Source organism: Lasioglossum baleicum, chromosome 8 (genome assembly GCF_051020765.1).
Source record: "Lasioglossum baleicum chromosome 8, iyLasBale1, whole genome shotgun sequence".
Lineage (NCBI taxonomy): Eukaryota > Metazoa > Arthropoda > Insecta > Hymenoptera > Halictidae > Lasioglossum > Lasioglossum baleicum.
Window position 1 is genome coordinate 7531626 of NC_134936.1, and position 20669 is coordinate 7552294.

Here is a 20669-nt window from a genome sequence, read left to right on the forward strand (position 1 = left end):
CAATAATAGGAAAAAATGGTACGCGACGGAACACAGATGATTCTCGAAAAATCGACATCTCCTTGGAAACGATTATTTTTGTTTCAATCGATCAGTAATCGAATACATTATATGATGGGGGAGCAGAGTTTCCGCGCGAACGTCGCATTTAGAGCGGAGGACTATTTTGATCGTGGTCGGAGTATGTATTTAACTTCTTCTCGTTCGCTGTGTCATGATCTCGGAAAGTGTGTTGTGTAGTGTTTAGTGATTGTGTAGAAGCGTGGTACTCTATGCTTCGGAAAACAGGCACATTTGTGTGCTGTGGATCCGACCGGAGGAATGAAAGATTCTGAAAAATTTGTAAGTATACTTTACATTAGTATTTTATAATGTAGGATTAGTATTCTTATGTATAACAATGGATATAACTAGGCTGCGGATCTTTATGCACAATAAAAATGTTCTGCATTTATTGTAGGAAGCGAGAATAAAATAAAAATTGATTCCACCCCTTAATGACTTCATTACATTAAAAACAAGGCTGTGTTTCCCATAACGTTCATGCTCAGAATTGGATGAAATTTTGGAAATTCAAGTGACTTCAATTCAATTCAGTTTTTCTACTTCATACATCTCCAGGGTTGTATCACTATTGGCTGTACAAAGTTCCAGAAGAGCATGATTCGAAAACGATTTTGCGGCAAGTTTCTTTTACACATGTCCATCGATCCAGAGGTGTAGATTCGCCCCTACGACAAATGATCAGTATTTTTTATGCACCCTGTACAATCTTCCAGAAGAATTTTCTGAAAATCGATCGACTATTATCTTATAAGGAACGCGTTTATAAGTAGGAACGCGTGTTACAAATTCAAAAGAAGGGTCAAGTAACAAACTAGCCGTTTCACTGCTCACTGAATTGTGAATGGGAATACTGAAAGCTGCACAGTATGGGGGACATTATGCACAACACTGTGTTACATTAATAATACTTGCATTCAATACTGTACTAACAATCAGATATCAATAAGTTATGTCCCAGTTGACGTTAAAATTGTTACCGTTGCTTTTGTAAATTGCGAGTAACAGTTTCCAAACTTCAACATAGTTTACTGGAAGGCAACTGAAGTAAATTAGTAATTTGTAAAAGGTTCTTAATCGCACGTAGTGTATGATAACTGAGCGATTTCCTCCAGACATTTTTATATGTAAAACGCGTCCAAAATCTCTTATTTTTATCGAATACATCCGTAACGAATTAAATGCTAACAACATACGTATGTATATATAAATTACGACACATAATAACCTATCCAAACGCTAAATTATTTCAATGCATATAATTAACATGTTCCGTGTCAAGTCCTTTTTTGTGGCCTGAAGATCAAGTTTAACGTGTACCACCGGTGGTACACGTGGCACGGACCGTGCTAACAATGCAACAAATTAGTCTTTATCAATAAGCTCAGTTGTTAGACACGTTCAACTGTATCCAGCGAATATTTACTTGGCGCCGGAAAACATCCCCCTTGACGTCTCGACGGTGACACGACAATTGCACACCACGCAGCGAGCTCTCGTGGTATGAATGTGGTGGGGACATCCACCGATGCGTGTAAATAGGACCCCCTGCCGAAATAGAACTGTTTCGTTGTAACCTCCTCTGCGTCTACACGCGAATATTACCTTGTCTTACGAATTAGCAGATCTTTAAAATCGAGCGGTGTCGTCTCCCCTGTGAGAAACAAGCGTTCGGCGATTAAATATCTCCTCTGCGAGAGTAATTCAGAATCGCGAGTTTCGTAGTGCACGAGTAAACTGCGCGATATGTCGAGTTACCCGCGACGAACGGCGATTGTCACGATCAAATAAACTTGATTCGCGAAAACGCAAAAACCCGGTTGGTTACTTCAAAGTGTTCTTTACACCTGATTCACGAGCGTTCCCTTAAGCCATTCTCCGCACCTCGATTCCGAGTATTGTATACTTCGCGGACTCTCGAATAAAATAAGGGTCGGTGAAACGTTGATGTATAAACAGTATCAATCATTCTTATGTGAATAATGCAGAATCACGCAACGTAGCCACGATCGCACTGAGAAAGAAAAAACATTCGCATGTCGTTTTGTTCCGAAAGAAGTCGAAACAGAAATGACAGACGATTTGTAATAATCTAGCAATTTCTAGAATTTAGTGTTCCACATGTTTCTGACATTTCCCTGAACCCGCTAATCAAATCGATCGATTCGCGACGGAACTCTATGTATAATTCAAACGAATTACAATCAATTTCTAAGGACAAGCGAGTCGACAGCAAATTGAGATAAGCACAGGATAGTGTGAATAAAATATGGCAGCGAGGTCTGGTTGGACGATGCTTCGGATTCTTTATACAGACGTTCTTCGGTGCCAGGCAAGATGGAAGCTTTTGAAGGAAACTATAAATTATATTATTCTGTGATGTGGTTCACTGGACTCTGGCCCTACAACGATTCCTTTCTACTAAGGCTTTATAGAGCCGCTATTCTTCTGATGATAATCGGCTGTTTAGTGAACCAGGTGATAAAGATTCAATTCGCAGTGAAACGTTTTTCGTAAGGTGTCACTCCTCTAATCGCGTCCAAAAAGTGAGAAATATTTACCACTTTCTGACCAAGTGAACGCATAAACATAATTATTTCAAGCTCTCGTATTGTGTGATTGTATTTTTGAACTGTGTGGACAAATTCTTTTATCAATTTTTACACAATGTCCATTAGTTTTTATTAAAATATAAACAACTGTAAAAATATAATTTAACAATCTTAACTCGTCCAACGTTCATAGGTTTTAGCAAATGTAAATTGTACTCTTCGGCTTTTGGATCTTCTAACAGTAAAACTGTAAAGCGTGCAACTGTCAATGTGTAAAACAATCACTTCACATGAAAGTACAGTAATTCCATTTATTTATATGCATATTATTTGCACTTATCGAAGGCGGCTAATTATTTTTTTGAGCTTCAAAGGCCGAGCCGAACGTAGAGAAGGACAGACCGCGCACAGCCGAAGCGACTGCGACTCTCCGCGTCTCTTTATTTCCCATACGCTGTCCTTCCTTGCGCCCGAAACGTTCATCGTCAATTAAACCACTAAATACAGTTGAAATTATATCGTGTTCGGTCTCGTTTTCACTAGAAAAATGCCACAAATATATTGGTGAAAGTTTCATAAAAAAATAAGTAAAATGATAAACAATATTTTATAATAATAATAATAATATTTTATTCCCTTTTCGGGGTACAAACGCGGACCTCCGCTCCGCTTACAAGCTTCTCCTTTCCTGTCTCTTCATATTTAACTTATACTTAATTTGTACTTAATCTTAATCGAGAGAGAGAGAGAGCACACCGTTCACTCATTCCTTAAACAATATTTTATATTGGTGTTACATTGCGAGGACGCACAGGCCTTTGAACTGTGCCGACGACTGCGACTCTGCGCGTCGAGTTAGTAGTTGTTCAAACCGATATACCCGAGCCGAGATCAGATTAATACAGTGAAGGGGATACTTTTTGTGCGTTTATCGTGTACAGCCTTTCTGCCGTTTGTAGAGGATTTCCTGTAAATATACAGGGTGTTAGGTTAGGTTAGGTTAGGTGGTAGAAACGAAAAGGGGGTAATACTTCATGAAAAAATAAGTCGAAAAGGAGGAATAACATTTTTTCGTTTGGCAACTCGTCTTCGAGAAAATTGAGTTGGAAAATGCAGCGAATACACGTGCTGTGTCATAGGAACCGTCCGTCGCGTCTGACCATGATCAACCAATTCTACTTTCTGCATCTAAAGCACGTACCCGGCGAAGATTCAAAGTCGATTTTCTCGAAAACAAAGCCTCACATGAAAAAATTCTATCCTATATTTTCGACTTATTTTTTCATGTAGTATCACCCCCTTTCCGCTTGTACCGCCAGTTACGAAACACCCTGTATATTGATCGCCTACCGTCAATAAAATCATATTTGGAATGAATTCTACAAAACACACTTTATTGCAAAACAATTTCATCTCATGTGATTAATTTGTGTTCAAGGAATCAGATCTTCCACGTTGTTTCGTGTCGAATACTCTACCTTTGTTTTTAAAAATACATGTTTACATGTTTGATTACATGTTTTTAAAAATAGATAAAATATATTTTAGCTGTGCACGATGACAAACTCGACAATGACGATACCCGAAATAGTTGTGCAGATTTCGTTCTCTTTTACGTTATTTCTATACACTGCACGATATCTTACTGGACTTGTATCAATGGAAGCGGTGAGTTAAAAAATATGCTGTTCTTGTTTCTACCGTGAATGAATGAAGAAACGTTACTCTAATTAATGATATCCGTCCGCATGTGGTTTCAGCATAGACATAATATTTCCAATATGCAAAAGGATCATCTTGCGTTGAAAGATTCCATCGAATTCGATCTGTTGTTGAAACATTCGATAGTTGGAAAGCGCGTGATGCAGTTATACTGCGGTAAACACATTCGACAGATAGCTTGTTTGTTACCTAAACAAAGTCAAACTTCGTTTGAAATCTGCATTGTCCATTGGGTAATTCGGACGGTGTAAGTCATGTCTAGACTGCGGATTTTGATATGAAATAAAAATATTCTAAGTCGCTTATAAGTAGACTGCGGATTTTATGCTCTTATAACAACAATGAGTACGTACAATTTAAAAAAAGCAGTGAACATATATTAAAAAGATTTAAGAACATCAATGTATTAGTCTCAGCTTAATAAGAATATTGGACGAAGGAAGAAATTTTTGTTTGGTTCCTATGTCTGGCAATCGATGAAAACATTTTTTAAATTGCACAAAGATCCGCAGTCTACTTATTAGAAATAGAAATTAGGCTAAAATGTACTTCTTCATTCAATAAGTTGAATAAGTCTTAATATTCTTGAACACTTCTAATGTCTTTACAGTTTTGTTTTCCAGTGATCCACTTTTGCTATAATCTACATACAAATACATGAAAACCCGTAGTCTAGACATGTGCGTCCCTTTGGAATTGTTTTTCCAACGTTTCGCCACCATTGCAGCTAACTTCATCAGATAAAAGAAGCCGCGCACAGATTCTTGTGTGAACGTCTGCTATTTTTATGCTAAGCTGGCATCTACTCAGTGATATGATAAATGAATCAACTCCGCAGTCTAATTATCAGCTATTTTTATCTGGCTTCGTAATTCATAAAAATATTAAATACACCACGATGTTGAAGACCATCTACTCAGGATAGTCATATAAATTATGCACAAAAAGAAGAAGCACTTTCTTATAATACAGATATGTATAGAGTTCATGTCGTGTTTTATAGTATCGTCATACAAAACATACGTAAGTGTGTTCCAATTCATAATGTCTCTAAGAGCAATGCTTGCGAAATATTAGAAAACAATTCGAAAAAGCAGTAAAAACTGTGTAATGCCCGTTCGTAAAAACCTGAAATCTCACAAAAAATCACGCAAGAATTGACATTATTTTACTGTACAGATCACATTTTACAACATTTTGATGTTCTTTTGTTATTGAAACGTTTTTACAGAAGAAATCATTACTAACATAACATCACCCTTGATTTAGGTCTAGTGTGTTGCGGAACAACATGTTTATTTGCAACATTAGGATTATCTACAATCTTGCAATCAGATCTTCAACTTCGCTTTCTACATCTCTTGGGATTCTATTTCAATGAGAAAAGCCTGCGAACTAATTTGACTTGTTGGCACGCCATAATGTCAGTGGCGTTTGGTTTATTAACGTTAGCGTGTACGGAAGGATCGATTACTGTTTATTCCACCTATATAAGTGGGTTATTGGAAATCGCCAGGTACGTTTTAATTAATTTTTCAATTTTCTGCAGCGTCATACCTCAATCTTATACACCTATTCGAATAATGAACGGGTTAAATGTTAGAAGACAAGTTCCTTTATACAGTCCGCGACAAAAAGATAGCACATCTGATTTATTCAAGGTTTCCATAATTTTTACGTAACGAAGTAATGCGTTCTAGTGCTATATACATATACTTCAATTCTAAAATACAACCTATCAGTATCAAAAATTGCTAGAAAAGTCTCATTGTTCAAATATATATTGCATACCCTCACTGACAAAAATAAACATAACGATCGTTTAAAAATTACTGTTTATTTCTTCTCTTCTAATATACAGGGCGAGTCTCTAACGTGTCTGTATAAAAACTTCGATCTTTAAAACATGTCCGTTGTTATTGTATTATTTTTCTAACGAAATTATCATGGTTCAGATATTGACAATTTCTCGAGAATCAGAAAAGTGTTCAAATATTTTTTGGATTCACTGTATATCTGCAAAGTCGTTACTTGATTACTTTGTATTACATTGAAACCCGTTAAAAACCAATTGTAAGCTATTTTCAGAATGTTATTGGGCTGGAACGAAAGGTCGTAGCGTTTTCAAATTAAAATTCAAAGATAAAATCTAGATATTTATTCGTGGATTTATCCAATAACATATTTTCCATTTTGTTCTGTTCTTTTCATGTGCTGATTTATGCGCAAATATCTTAGAAAATTTTTCCTTTCCGTTCCATTACTTTCTGCCATTTTAGGGTTACTTATTATGTTATTATAAATAAACCTATAAATAAATATCTTCATTTTATCTTCCAATTTTAATTTAGGTATGCTGCGAACTTTGGTCTCGATGCAATAACATAATCCATATTATTAGTTCAACAGCGTCAACATGTTTTTCCTATTTCAGTTACCGAATGCAGAATACAGTAAACAGCATGGCAAATTCCGATGCGTTGAAAGTAATAAACCTACGGCCAATTGTGGAAATACACTGTGACGCTGTTAAGTTGGTACCTTTGTTCAGATCATATTCAGATTTCAGAATGTGTTATTGATCTATGTTTCATTATATTTTTATTACCTGTTTTATTCGTCTTGTACCATTTGATCGAATTTGGAAACGAAGGCACTCTAAACAATATGCGAACGACATGATGATATCGTCTTTAGTGATAGTTGTAGGAGTTGCTGCCGGGTTTGGTATAAATATGTATCGTGTTAGTGTTAATAAATTTATTTTATGTATCTCCTTCTATCCAAGGAAACGTAACGCAAAACTGCTTCGCGTATGTCGCAGCTCTACATGAGTGTCACTATGCAGGGGGAATTTGACGAAGTGTTGATTACTTTGTTCTTCGTCTCAGCATATGTGTCGTTTATAGTCGCAAACAATTATTGTGGCCAAATCATGTTGGACAGTAGTCATAACTTTTACCACCAAACGTAAGTTCACGTGTTTCTATTCGGAAGATGTTTCCACAGAGCAGGTGTATTGACATAAAATCGAATCAATGTCTAAGTACCTAAATTGTATAGGTTTTGCATTCCAAATTCATCATTTTGCAAGTCAAATTCAACCTTTTGCAAATTAATTTCAAGTAAAGGTTGAAATTGATTTGCAAAATGTTGAAATTGATTTGCAAAATGTTGGAATTGATTTGTAAAAGGGTGTACTTTACTTGCAAAAGGATGAATTTGGAATGCAAAATGATGAAATTGATTTGCAAAAGGGTGAATTTGAAATGCAAAATGGTGAAATTGATTTCCAAAAGGGTGAATTTGGAGTGCAAAAGCTGTAATTAGATTAAATGGTTAATTATCAGTTTTGATATAGGGAGAACATAAACGATACTATCAGAAGACTGATCCTAGTTTTGCTAATCAATTAAATAGTCACAACCATTTTCTACAACAATCTCACACTTTACATGTTAGTGGAGTCCTTCATAAACTTGCATGATTTGCCTTCAAAGAAGGTCTTTTGCAACCATCCAATATAAATCACAAACCACTTCTACTGTGTTCAAATACATATATTAGAGTGTGGCCGGACGGTTGGTACAATCTCTCTCTCTCTCTCTCGGGCAGCGGAAGAATCGACATGTAAAAATAAATCAAAAAGAAGGAATACGATTTCTCGTTTGACGCCTCTTTTTCAGAAACTCGAGTTCCAAAATGCAGTGAATACGCGAGCCATTAGATAGGAATCGTCCGATGCATCTGATGATGACCGATAAGGGTGAACCGTATTTTCCGATCGTCGAATTCTTTTTCGGGACTCGCCCTACGACTGTGACAGACACATAAATAAATAATATCTGCAAAATTGATCTTCTACAATTTACAATCTTCTACAATCTACAACCTATCAGGTTGTGCCTCCCGTCCAGCCACACCTTACACACATGTGTATAATGAGAAAATAATGAACAGAATATTTTGTTTGGATTAGATGCAATACGTTATGGTATCGTATACCACCAAAAATGCAAAAGATGGTGTTACTCGCATTGGTGAGAACTCAGGTAGCAGTAGAGTTTAATCTTGCCGGTTTATTTGTACCGTGTTACGAAGGCTTGACGATGGTAATTGATCACATACGTGCGCAGGGTGTCCCAGTATGTATGATATAACCACGAAAGAGATGATACTACATAAAAGAAAGTCAGAAGTAAGATAATCGAGTTTCCAGGTTCGTTAACGTGTACATACCATTGAATCATTGGCCTACCCTGTCGAATGCCACACGTGGTCTACGTCTACGGAAACGCAAAGTCCCATACGAAAAAATTTTCTTCGGTATTTTCAGCTTATTTTGCTACTTACTATCACCTGCTTTCTATTTGTACTACGAATACTGGGACACCTGGTGCATGCTATTCTAAATGATACTTAACACCCAGATTAAACAAACTCTCGTTTCAGATGATGAGCTCATCTTTTTCCTATTTTACTCTCCTTTGTTCGGTGCAGTAGAACTTTTAAGAGTAATTGATACGACGATGGTGTTCACGGAAGATCAGCTTCCGAAGATACGAGGTGGCAAAGTTGAAATTCACATGAAAGAGCACAACGAAATCTATAAAATTACACATTTTTAAAACTCCCGGAAAACTTTCCAGGTAAAACTACCAAATGACTGTACTATACTTCTATATACTCGTTTATTTAATGAAGATCGAACGAAGGTCGTGTAAACCTCTTAGTATATGTATATAAATGTTTGTATTGGTGTTTCTGGTAACAACTTTTTACAGAACTAACAGCTGATGGTGGGCTCTCGTATTTATCGATGAAACGGACGCGATCAAGGACTGTTACAGTAAACCGGAGTAAATAATTGTTCCTGACCAACATACTACAACATACTTTTCATTAGCTGAGTGCCGATTACGCAATTCTACGATACTTTTTACAATCACACATATTAATGTAGCATGCGCGGCGTTCAGCTAATTGTTATCTTTGTAGTAGTAATAGAGTATGTATATTAAAGAAGAGAGAAGAACGATTTCTCTTGTGGTTTATATTTTATTCTGTATTATCTATAGGCTCTATATAATTAACTTCCCGATTTTATAGGGAAGTTATTGTAATGACCCCGAAAATCGAAAATCGATTTTTTAGCAGATCTTCACGTTTCATGGTCATTGCAGTCATTTTAGACTATTTTCAGCAAAATGTTCGTATATATGTGTGTGTGTGTGTGTGTGTGTGTGTGTGCGCGCGCGCGTATGGCCGTTTCTATGTAATCAAATTTTTCGTTAACGTTTTCAGAAAAAGTAACAACGCGATCAGGATGATGAATGATGCAATCGATATGCCCCGCTGTAACTTAGAGCTGATTAGATTTTGGTCCATTTTGGTCAAGTAGTTTTTTAGTTTTTTTAGTTTTTTCGAAAGAAGTTCATTCAACAATGCAATTTATACGAGAGAACGGAAAGTTTCCACCGAAGAAACAAACGTAATTACACAAAAAAATTTTTTTCGATTTCTTTAAAATTTAAAAAAAAAATTTGTTTAAAATTTTTTTTTGTACCTTACGATGATGTTTCCGCTCACAATAATCGAAAATTATCCCAATGCAAGAGTGAGTTAATCATCTCTACTCGCGAGAATACATTTTCAAAGAATATCGATGAAAGTACAAAAAAAAATTTATATTACAATCTTTAAAAAAACAATCAGTTCAAAACGAATTATTAACTGAGATTAAATTGAAAATTAATATAAACTATATGATAATTATTAATAACATTGATGTTGAAAACGGATTGATTAATGGAGCACACATGCGGAATATTAAAATTTATTACTTTTCAAGAAAATACTAAAATTCCGTCTATATTGTGGTTAGATTTTCAATTGGCCAGAGTAGGAGTGAAAGTAAGAACTCGTTATCGTGATTATATGAAAAATGCACAAATATTGATCAAAATTTTACACCAATAATAAAAATATCGAATCAAGTAAATATGTCGAGTGAGGAAAAATATCAAATCACACGTAGTCAATTTCCAGTGGTTCCTGCTGAAGCGATTACGATTCATAAAAGTCAGGGACAAACATACGAGAAAGTATGTTTGGATTTTAAAAAATCAGAAAGGCGAACTTTACAAATATTGTATGTAGCACTGAGCAGAGTTTCAAAATTGAACGCAGTTTATATATTTTGGGACAATTTAAATTAACAGTATCGAAGAAAACCAAGATCACTACTGCAAACCCGGATAATGAGGAGTTGTATCGTTTGCGAAAAACTAATTAAGACAATTTATTTTGCAACATTAGTATGCTATAACAAGGAACCAAGCGAGCAACGAGCATACGATGTTGGTTTAATGTGACGCCATATAGCAAACATTTTGATAAGTAGAAAACTATTGAATTTCCCTGAAAACGTATAATCTTCTTAAGACGTACACTTAATAATGATAATAATATACTGCAACTAACGAATCGGGAAGTTCTTTGTGTGGCTCGTGGAGAGTCACACACCAAATAAAAAAAAAACATTAATAGCTATAGGTACTACTAGCCATGCGTACCACTAACCCTTTCGCAAGAGCAGTCCTATCCGCGAGCGAGCAAAGCGAGCGAGCAAAAACAACCCTACTCGCGAGCGAGCGAAACGAGCGAGCAACAATAACCCTCTAGTTTTTTATTTTATATGATTTTATTTTAAGTTAATTTCTATTTTATTTTATATTGTATACTATATATTATCTTTTAAGAATTTGTGTAAGATTAATGATAGTTAAGTAGGTTACTTAACAGTTAATAAAAACATCACCCACTGAAAAGTTATCATAACTTATTACATACCACGTTGTAAATATTTTCTTATAATTTTTTCACGTGAAACGTGCATTATTTCAAATTTTAATACAAATAACGATCATGCACATGTCTGCCGAATATACCTAATGTACTTATATAAAAATCACATTATGGACAAGTTATGAAAGAAATACGTACCATTATTATTATTATCTATTTCATAAGAACGCACAGTTGATTCTCGGGTATCGCGATAACTCGTTCGCGCGATCTTGTTCTATTGTTTTAGAAGCCGCCCGACAAAGGTGAGTCATGAGTACACTGCGGATCTTTATGCAAAATAAAAAATGTTTGCATTGATTGCACGGCACATGAGCCAAATATAAATTGTATTCTTCTTTTAATTATCCTATTAAGCTGAAACTAATACGTTGATGTCCTTAAATATTGTTAACATGTCCACTGCTTTAAATTGAACGTGTACATTTTTGTCATACATGCATAAAATCCGCAGTCTAGTCATAAGCTTCCCGATGTGTCTGATGTATCGCGTACCCGACTCGAGCCCGATAGGCGAAAAACCAAAACAAGGTAATAAAAGTAGTGGTTTTTTCCCCCTCCCCAAGTTAGCACAGGGTCCTCGAGGTCGAAAACTGAGATTCGACACCCCAGAGTACCCCTAAATGACGTGTCAAAATTTCATTAAGTTCGGAATACTTTCCAGGTAGACGCCTTTTTTCGACCTGCCGACTGGACTATATGAAAAAACTTGACGACACTGAGGAAAATGAAAAATTGAATAACTCCAAGAAAAATGGAAAACTTAATGACTCCGAGAAAAATAAAGAACTTACTGACTCTGAGGAAAATGAAAACTTTAATAACTCTCAGTTAATAAGCTGTCTTCAATGCCTCTTAAAAATGCAATTAATCGCATGTAGGGATTGATCAGGTGTTTCTCTCTCTATATTAAAAAATATTTAAAAATCCTTTGACAAATCTGTTTTGTGGCGTCAGGATACTGCTGTCGATATTCCATCACAGTTTGTATAGTATATATTATTTCTCCACTTTGTTTCTATATAAAATTTTAATATGATCCTCCATTAGTTTAACGCCCCGTTCAGCGGTATCATTGACCACCTTCAGTCTATGTTTCAGTCAGTCTACTTATTATTCATAATAACTTCTTTTTCCGATATTTTAACTGTTTTTCTTTTGTAGATTGGAGCGTATTAATGAATTTAGTTAAGGTAGTAGAGAGACTTCCAGGATTGCAAGATATTCATTTACTCATTTCTCGATAATACAAACACGGGGTTTTTCACTAGTCAAAAACGCTAGATAAAACATCGATCTAGGGCGCTATCTGCCTCAAAAGTCCTATTTTTTCGATTACGAGGCGTAATTTTCATTATTCGGCAGCATGTAGCTATGAAAATAGCTACCGAATAGTGCAAATTACGCCCCTTAATATCTCTGTCAGTTATGTATATATAAAAAAACTCTTCAAACAAAAGTTGTAGTATATTAGGAGGTGGATATAGTATCAGAAAAAATTTTTTTTTCAAAGTAATTATTTCAAGTTTTCAAAGTCACGGATGTTTTTTCTATCAACAACTGTTTATGCTACATACGGATTCTTAAAGAGAAAAAAGACAAATTCAACGATATATCATAACGTCTATTTATGTAAAGATTTAAAAAATTCAAAATTTTCAAATTTGCTGCGCCTCATTTTCCCATGATCCAATCGGCCCCAAAATTTTTCCAGATCATTTTCTCAACATTTGTTACAATTCTGGTTTACGGGACAAAAAAATTTCATGGTCGAAAAATAAGGTCCACCCTAATGTCCATATACGTAAATTACGAGAAGCAGTAAAGGGTGCTTAACGTCGAAGAAGAAAATCCTGGTAATTAAAACTTAATATGTACTACATTCTACGTTATTAGAATAATTGTAGTTTAATTATGATACATTTTATATCAACATTTTTTATTTACACTTAGAAACGCACTGTCTCGGAAGGAAATGGACATTCGAGAGAAGCAATAAAATTAGAGCATCATCGCGAAAAAAGATGAGTTTGCAATAACCTCAATATTTTATGAAATTCTATTATAATTATAGTTATGACTGTGTTTTTTTATTATAGGAAGACAGAAGATCAAATAAACTTGTGTATGCTAGTATAAAATCAATTTATATATATTATACAATTTATTTTATTATTTGTTTGACAACTAATAAATCTACAAATTGTTTCATAAACTAAAAAATACTTCCTGCATTTTCGTATTCTCCAATCAGTCCAAATAAATACCATCAACCTGTTCTCGATCATATACCAATTTTTATTAATGCAATTATGACAGTAACAAAACGTTTCTATTTAAAATGAATACATATTTTGAACATAGTTTTAACATTTTTAATTTTTTGGAAGGTTAAAAAATGTAATTAAAAAAGTAATGAAAAAAAAAATAAAAAAAAAATCCTCGCTGCACGGGGACCCGAAGTCTAGCTCCAGATTGCGATTCATACGCTCGACGGCTCGACAGTCGAATTTCAGTTTCGTTTCCGTAAGCCGTAAAGCATGGCAACATGGCAAGTTCTAAAAATAGATTGTGGCTGGCACAAGCGCACAAGCAGCGCACACGGATATAGTAAAGGTACGCTGGTGAGTGTAGCGCGCGGGCGCGTTGCTAACACGATACCAATACAGTGTCTTCTGCACCGACGAAATGCCGTCGTTGGCCTCCTGTTTCTCACTCCAGTCAGAATATATCCTAGAGGGCGTAAGAGAACACCGAAAAATTCGAGTCCCGCCAACTCCCGTAAGGCTGGCAGTCTTTAACAGTATCTCGTCGGTGCTAACACGATACCAATACAGTGTCTTCTGCACCGACGAAATGCCGTCGTTGGCCTCCTGTTTCTCACTCCAGTCAGAATATATCCTAGAGGGCGTAAGAGAACACCGAAAAATTCGAGTCCCGCCAACTCCCGTAAGGCTGGCAGTCTTTAACAGTATCTCGTCGGTGGTGGAGGGTGGAAAGTGCCCGCTTGGGAATCTACGTGATCGACATTAGCATGTAGCTGTCGAAGCTTTATGAAAATACAGTGACTCCCACTAATATTCGGACACTCTTGAAAACACCGTCATTTTTCAAATATTGGACTATGCGATTTGAACTGTTTTGGAAAGCTAGAGCAATTAGTTTAGTACAGGATGTGAAAAGAAATTTTTTCAAAAATTGCATTTGACCGGAAAATTGTAGAGGAAATACTAAATGTTGCATTTTACAACTTTTTTATGGGGGCCTATATTGAAATTTTGAAAAATAGGTTTTGTAGATCTGTGTGGGCTATATGCATTGTGAAAGTTTCATCGAAATCGGTTGATGCGGGGAAAAATGACAGTCATTGAAAGATGTAAGAATTCTTAGATTTACTGCTGTTATAGGCCGAAAATCGTGAAAATCTGCAATTTTTACCATCTTTAAACGCTTGTAGCTCATTGCAACGTCGACCGATTTTGATGAAATTTTCACAATATGTTTAATTGATACAGATCTACAAAACGTATTTTTTAAATTTTCAATACAGGCCCACATAAAAAAGTTGTAAAATGGATCTTTTAGTATTTTCTCTACAATTTCGACCAATTGCAATTTTCGAAAAAATTTCTTTTCACATCCTGTAGTGAACTAAGTGCTCTAGCTTCCGAAAAAAGTTTGAATCGTATAGTCCAATATTAAAAAGATTATCGCGTTTTTTAGAGCGTCCGAATATTAATGGGAGTCACCGTATGCAAAATAAAAATTGTTCAGACTAATAGCAAGATACAGAAGACGCATCAAAGGTCTGAAAGCATCTACTTGTTTAAACTGTTCCTATTAATAAAATGCAAGAATGAAAATTACCTCAAAAAACATATTTGCAACAATTGAATTTCATAATAAACGCAGACATGCTATCGTAAATTGGAAGACAAAATTTAAGCAGGAAAAAAATGTTATGAATTAATGGGAGATCACACAAAATCAAAAATGTTTGCATTAATTGCAAGACACAGGAGCAAAATAGAAATGTCTTTCTTCTTTTAATTATCTTATTAGGCTGAAGCTAATACGCTGATGTTTTTAAATCTTTTTAATATGTGCACTGCTTTAAATTGTGCATACCCATTTTTGTAATAAATGCATAACTCTTCCGAAAAAGTTTGAATCGTATAGTCCAATATTAAAAAGATTATCGCGTTTTTTAGAGCGTCCGAATATTAATGGGAGTCACTGTAGCTATACATTCGCAGCTCTACGCTTCCGAATAATGCAAATTACGCCTCGTAATCGTAAAAATAAGTCGTTTCAGGGCGATCGCAGCCTCGATTGATCTTGTACCTAGCGCTTTTAACTACTGAAAAACCCCATCTTTGTTAATCCTGAACCCTGGCAATCCTGAAAACGAATCTACCCGTTAGGCTTGTAACATTTTTTACGAAATTTTAATTTTTCTGTTAGATGTACAGACAGCATTCCTTGAAATTCAGATGTCATTGCATGGTTTTATTCAAGAAAATGTGACTGTCGACAATTATCTGAGAAGAACGAACAATAGCGACGGTCGAGAGCAACTACATTTTAAAGTGACGACAAAACAGGGAAAACCGAAAATCATGGTTGTTTGTTTATCGGATGAGTTGTATAAGAATGAGACAACACCGCCAATGAGAATACTTATAACGGTTTTCTTTAAATCATGCAAACAAAACACGAATCGCAAAAAATCAAGAAGAAAAAATAAAATAAAATGAGATTTTTAAACATCTTATGCATACACATATTATTACCTTACTACTGTGAATATGATTCTTTTCGTAATAATAAATAAATTGTTATTATAAAAGCAATATTTCTACTCATTTCTTTTTCGTTATTAGAAAATTCCCAACCAGCACACATCGTCTCATAGATGTCTGTTTCATGTCGTCGTCCCGTCTGAACGTCTATGTCCCAAAGATACGTCTTTTAGTCGCCAAAAAGATATCTTTATGGAGACGTTGTTTTCACAGCAGAGGGTGAACGTCTTTCAGCTGTCTCATTTCAGTCGTAAATGCAACGTCTCCATAAAGGGTATCTTTTTGGCGACTGAGAGACATTTTCCGGAGACGTTGTTTTTCCTACGCCGCCGGTAAAGAGTGGGGTGGAGTAGGGGGATACAGCTTCTAAGGAAGAACTTTTTTCTGTGCACTTTTTCGAAAAAAGAGCTCTGCATGCTAATCCGCAATAATACAGAGAGTATTTCAACGCAAAGAGCATTTGGAAAAAGTGTACAGAAAAAAAGTTCTTCCATAAAAATGTACACTTTTGTTGTTTACAAAGTTCCAAGAGCCAAATCCAAAAAAGGGCTCTGTACGGGACCCCGCAATAATGCAGAGAATATTTCAACACAAAGAGCATAAAAAAATATTGCTTCTTCGCGAAATGCGGCTTACCCGCGTGATCGAAAAAATCAAGCTGTTTCATATATTCTCTGTCAGTGTCTTTCCTGCGAGAAACATATCTGCTTCTCTGTCTTCGTAGTTCACCCCGAGTGGCGCTGTTGAAGTTACTATTTTTGGTCCGGCGCACATGGTCGACACCGGTCGACACCAGGTTTAGAGAAGTGTCTAATTGTATTAGTGTATTGTAATAGTGATAATTTATCCGACGAGTGTATATTTACAAAAGTAAGTACTTCCATTGCTGTTATTTGTTACCGTTAGTGTTTTTTGCTGATGCCCTTCCGCTATATTCGAAGTTTACTATGGGGTTGGCAAGAAAGTCAAAGAAAGTACTTTCGGTATTGTAAGGGGGTAGACTGCTTTTTCCAGGATTGCAAGGGTGCGGGATTGCAATTGATTGCAATCCTGGAAACGAGTCTACTGCCCTAATGTGTAAATAAGTGTGAAGTCAAAAAATGAACAAAAATTGGTCATATTTCCATTCCTTCATTCTATTTGCTATTTTTCTAAATATATTCTTTAATTAAATATATTTACGTCGTAATTACATATATGTTTAAATTAGTCTCTAAATTTTACCATACTTTTCAATTCTTAGAATATATACACACAAATGGAGATGCCTACAAATACATGGACCGTTGTCCAATTTTTGGCGGACGGAACGGTAGAAGCGGTGCCAAATAGTTGGCTGGAAGGCGACAAATGTTATTGGCCACCGGTACACAAATCAAAATTGAGCAACGCAATCCAACAATGTGAACTGCCTCAACCTTCGTGGGAGCACTTTTCTGTAAAGATCTTCAAAAACAGTACCTTTGGTAAGTTAAAGTAGTTACACACCATACATGTATAATTAAAATAATAATTATATAATGCTTCTAGATGGCTACACGAAGGCTAGAAGAAAAGCAAAGGAGGCCGAAGAGACCAATGACTTGTTTAATAAATACACTTAAAATAGCTGACGTTTATCTTTCATTTTCATTAAATTAACAGAATGTGATATGCTACATAACAATTTTTTATTTTAGGCAGCAGAAGTGCACAATACGGGGGGCACAACAGCTACAACTTTGCCAGGAAAGTCTAGGTATCATTATGACTGACGTGCTGGCATGGCGGTCTGCTATAGCTGATTGGGCCGGAAGGGCAAAAAACCGTTTGCAAATTATCGAACGGTCAGCCTTGTTATATGTAATTATCACCCTTATTTTAATATTATTATTATAATGATTATTCATGTGCAAATTAATAAACAAAGATATTCTTATTCAAGGTGCAGCGGAGAAAGCCAAAGTGGACGGCAGCCGCAAGAAACATGAACAAAGCGAGTGTGACCAAGTGATTTTAATTTCAATATATCTGTGGTTATCAGGAAGAACGCCGCATGTCACATATACTTTCACTTTCGATCGCTAATACTTTGACATAGGAGGTTGGTTAAATTGCATTGTTGTCTGAGCCTTCCAAACGTGTTTCCATGACTTTTTTTCTGGTAAATATGTACAGTAGCGGACAAAAGTGTAAGACCGCTCTAAAGAAGACGATAACTTTTTTAATATTTTACTATACGATTTGAACTTTTTTGGGAAACTAGAGCAATTAGTTTACTAAAGGACGCGAAAAGAAATTTTTTCAAAAATTGCAATTGATCGGAATTGTTGAAAAAATACTAAAAGTTGATTGTTTATTTAAACATATCCTGAAAATTTCGTCAAAATCGGTCGACGTTGCAATGAGCTACAAACGTTTAAAGATGGTAAAAATTGCAGATTTTCGGCAATAAATCGTGAAAATCTGCAATTTCTACCATCTTTAAACGTTTGTAGCTCATTGCAACGTCGACCGATTTTTACGAAATTTTCAGGATATGTTTGATTGACACAGATCTACACAAAACGTGTTTTTTAAATTTTCAATATAGGCCCACATAAAATAATTAAAAAATCAACTTTTAGTATTTTTTCAACGATTCCGATCAATTGCAATTTTTGAAAAAATTTCTTTTCACATCCTTTAGTAAACTAATTGCTCTAGCTTCCCAAAAAAAGTTCAAATCGTATAGTACAATATTAAAAAAGTTATCGTCTTCTTTAGAGCGGTCTTAAACTTTTGTCCGCTACTGTAAATCCTATACTCTAAAGTCTAAAGCTCAATGAATGCATAAACTCGAATTTTTGAAATTGTGACATGCGGCGTTTTTCCTTACAACCACAGACATTATCAGTAATATTTTATTTTCACTTTTATATTTTATTTTAATTTTTATATTTTTTAATTTTAGTATACAGGGTGAGGCGCCAGAAACAGGCCCCCTGAATAAGCATTAATCAGATGTTAGTAGCTTTTTTGTAGATGGACGCGTAAAGGACATGTGAAGGTCAACTTAATTTTTTTAAATGGAATGAGGTATTTTTTAATACATCAATTATGCAGCTGGACATTCATTATAAAAAAGTACTAACCTATGTATGTCGAAAAATTAGTAGTTCAGGGGATATTTCAATTTAAATAACTCTAAAATACCATTACTGTCGTACTAAGACGTTAATGTTTACTTACTTATGTAACGTCGTAGTACGACAGTAATGGTATTTTAGAGTTATTTAAATTGAAATATCTCCTGAACTATTAACTTTTCGACATACATAGGTCCAGCTGCATCATTGATGTATTAAAAAATACCTCATTCCATTTAAAAAAATTAAGTTGACCTTCACATGTCCTTTACGCGTCCACCTGTAAAAAAATAATACACTACATAATGTACCCCTTCAGACCATGCAACTTCTGTATACAAAACTTTTTCGTGCAACGCATACTTTGGAAGTTATTATAGGTGTGCAAGTTGCGTGGACCACCCTGTATACTGATTCTGATGTTTCAACTGTATATTTTATTCAATTTTTATATTTTAATTTAAGTGTATTAATTTTAATGTTTTAAGTGCGTGATATTGTATTTTAATTTTAATACTTTATTTCTAATATATTAATTCTAATGTTTTAAGTGCGTGATATTTTATTCTGAATGTAGTATTTTATTTTACGCATACTTTGGAAGTTATTTATTGGTGTGCAAGTTGCGTGGACCACCCTGTATACTGATTCTGATGTTTCAACTGTATATTTTATTTCAATTTTTATATTTTAATTTAAGTGTATTAATTTTAATGTTTTAAGTGCGTGATATTGTATTTTAATTTTAATACTTTATTTCTAATATATTAATTCTAATGTTTTAAGTGCGTGATATTTTATTCTGAATGTAGTATTTTATTTTACGCATACTTTGGAAGTTATTTATTGGTGTGCAAGTTGCGTGGACCACCCTGTATACTGATTCTGATGTTTCAACTGTATATTTCATTTCAATTTTTATATTTTAATTTAAGTATATTAATTTTAATGTTTTAAGTGCGTGATATTGTATTTTAATTTTAATACTTTATTTCTAATATATATTAGAATTTAATATATTAATTTTAATGTTTTATATATATTATTTTATATATATTTTTATTTTATAAATAGTACATATATTATTATAATAAACTATTTGTTCGTTTACTTTAAACTATTATCGTAAATTGATTTTTCCCTCCCACTCCCTTTTCGCATAAATACGTCTCTCTAACAAGCTCAAGAGACTTCTGAAAGTCGCCTAAAAGATGCCCGACAGAGTCGTGGAACATGTCTCTACAATGCCTGAAACACGACTAACAGTCATTCTCAAGACCACTTTAAGACAGGCAACTTTGTAACAAACGACCTTCCGGAGCCCTTGTAGAGACTTTCCGGAGACATTCGCAGACATCTTTCAGACATTTGAATGTCTAGCGGCAGACATCTTTCTGCTATCTTTGAGCTGTATCTGTGCTGGTTGGGTTACTATTTTAATAAAAAATTAATTTAAAATTAATATTCTTCAATATATATAAAATATTTGAAAAGAATTTTGAAACTGTAAATTCACATTAATTGAAGAATTGGCTTCAATTTTATCGAAAATTCGC

The 20669-nt window shown here is 34.8% G+C and overlaps 1 protein-coding gene and 2 long non-coding RNA genes across 5 annotated transcripts; all 3 read left to right on the forward strand.

Moving 5' to 3' along the window:
- Window positions 1-1755: 1755 nt before the first annotated feature.
- Window positions 1756-10054, forward strand: LOC143211399 (uncharacterized). 3 transcript variants are annotated; one of them, XM_076429053.1, is made up of 9 exons: window positions 1756-1882; window positions 4164-4283; window positions 4376-4493; window positions 5607-5853; window positions 6772-6870; window positions 6991-7081; window positions 7162-7307; window positions 8317-8449; window positions 8790-8930. In XM_076429053.1, exons 2-9 carry the CDS (start codon window positions 4173-4175, stop codon window positions 8838-8840), a joined length of 996 nt encoding a protein of 331 aa, XP_076285168.1. In that variant the 5' UTR covers window positions 1756-1882; window positions 4164-4172; the 3' UTR covers window positions 8841-8930. The 3 variants fall into 3 exon arrangements, with proteins under 3 accessions (XP_076285168.1, XP_076285167.1, XP_076285169.1); XM_076429052.1 differs by lacking the exon at window positions 1756-1882 and adding an exon at window positions 2401-2541 and having other exon boundaries at window positions 8790-10054; XM_076429054.1 differs by lacking the exons at window positions 1756-1882; window positions 6991-7081; window positions 7162-7307 and adding an exon at window positions 2401-2541.
- A 3787-nt stretch (window positions 10055-13841) lies between these two features.
- Window positions 13842-15808, forward strand: LOC143211405 (uncharacterized). Its single transcript, XR_013009459.1, has 3 exons — window positions 13842-14240; window positions 14928-15010; window positions 15669-15808. It is a non-coding gene; the product is annotated as an uncharacterized LOC143211405 (long non-coding RNA).
- A 601-nt stretch (window positions 15809-16409) lies between these two features.
- On the forward strand, window positions 16410-20230 carry LOC143211401 (uncharacterized). Its single transcript, XR_013009453.1, has 4 exons — window positions 16410-16876; window positions 17250-17472; window positions 17537-17848; window positions 17931-20230. It is a non-coding gene; the product is annotated as an uncharacterized LOC143211401 (long non-coding RNA).
- Window positions 20231-20669: the final 439 nt, after the last annotated feature.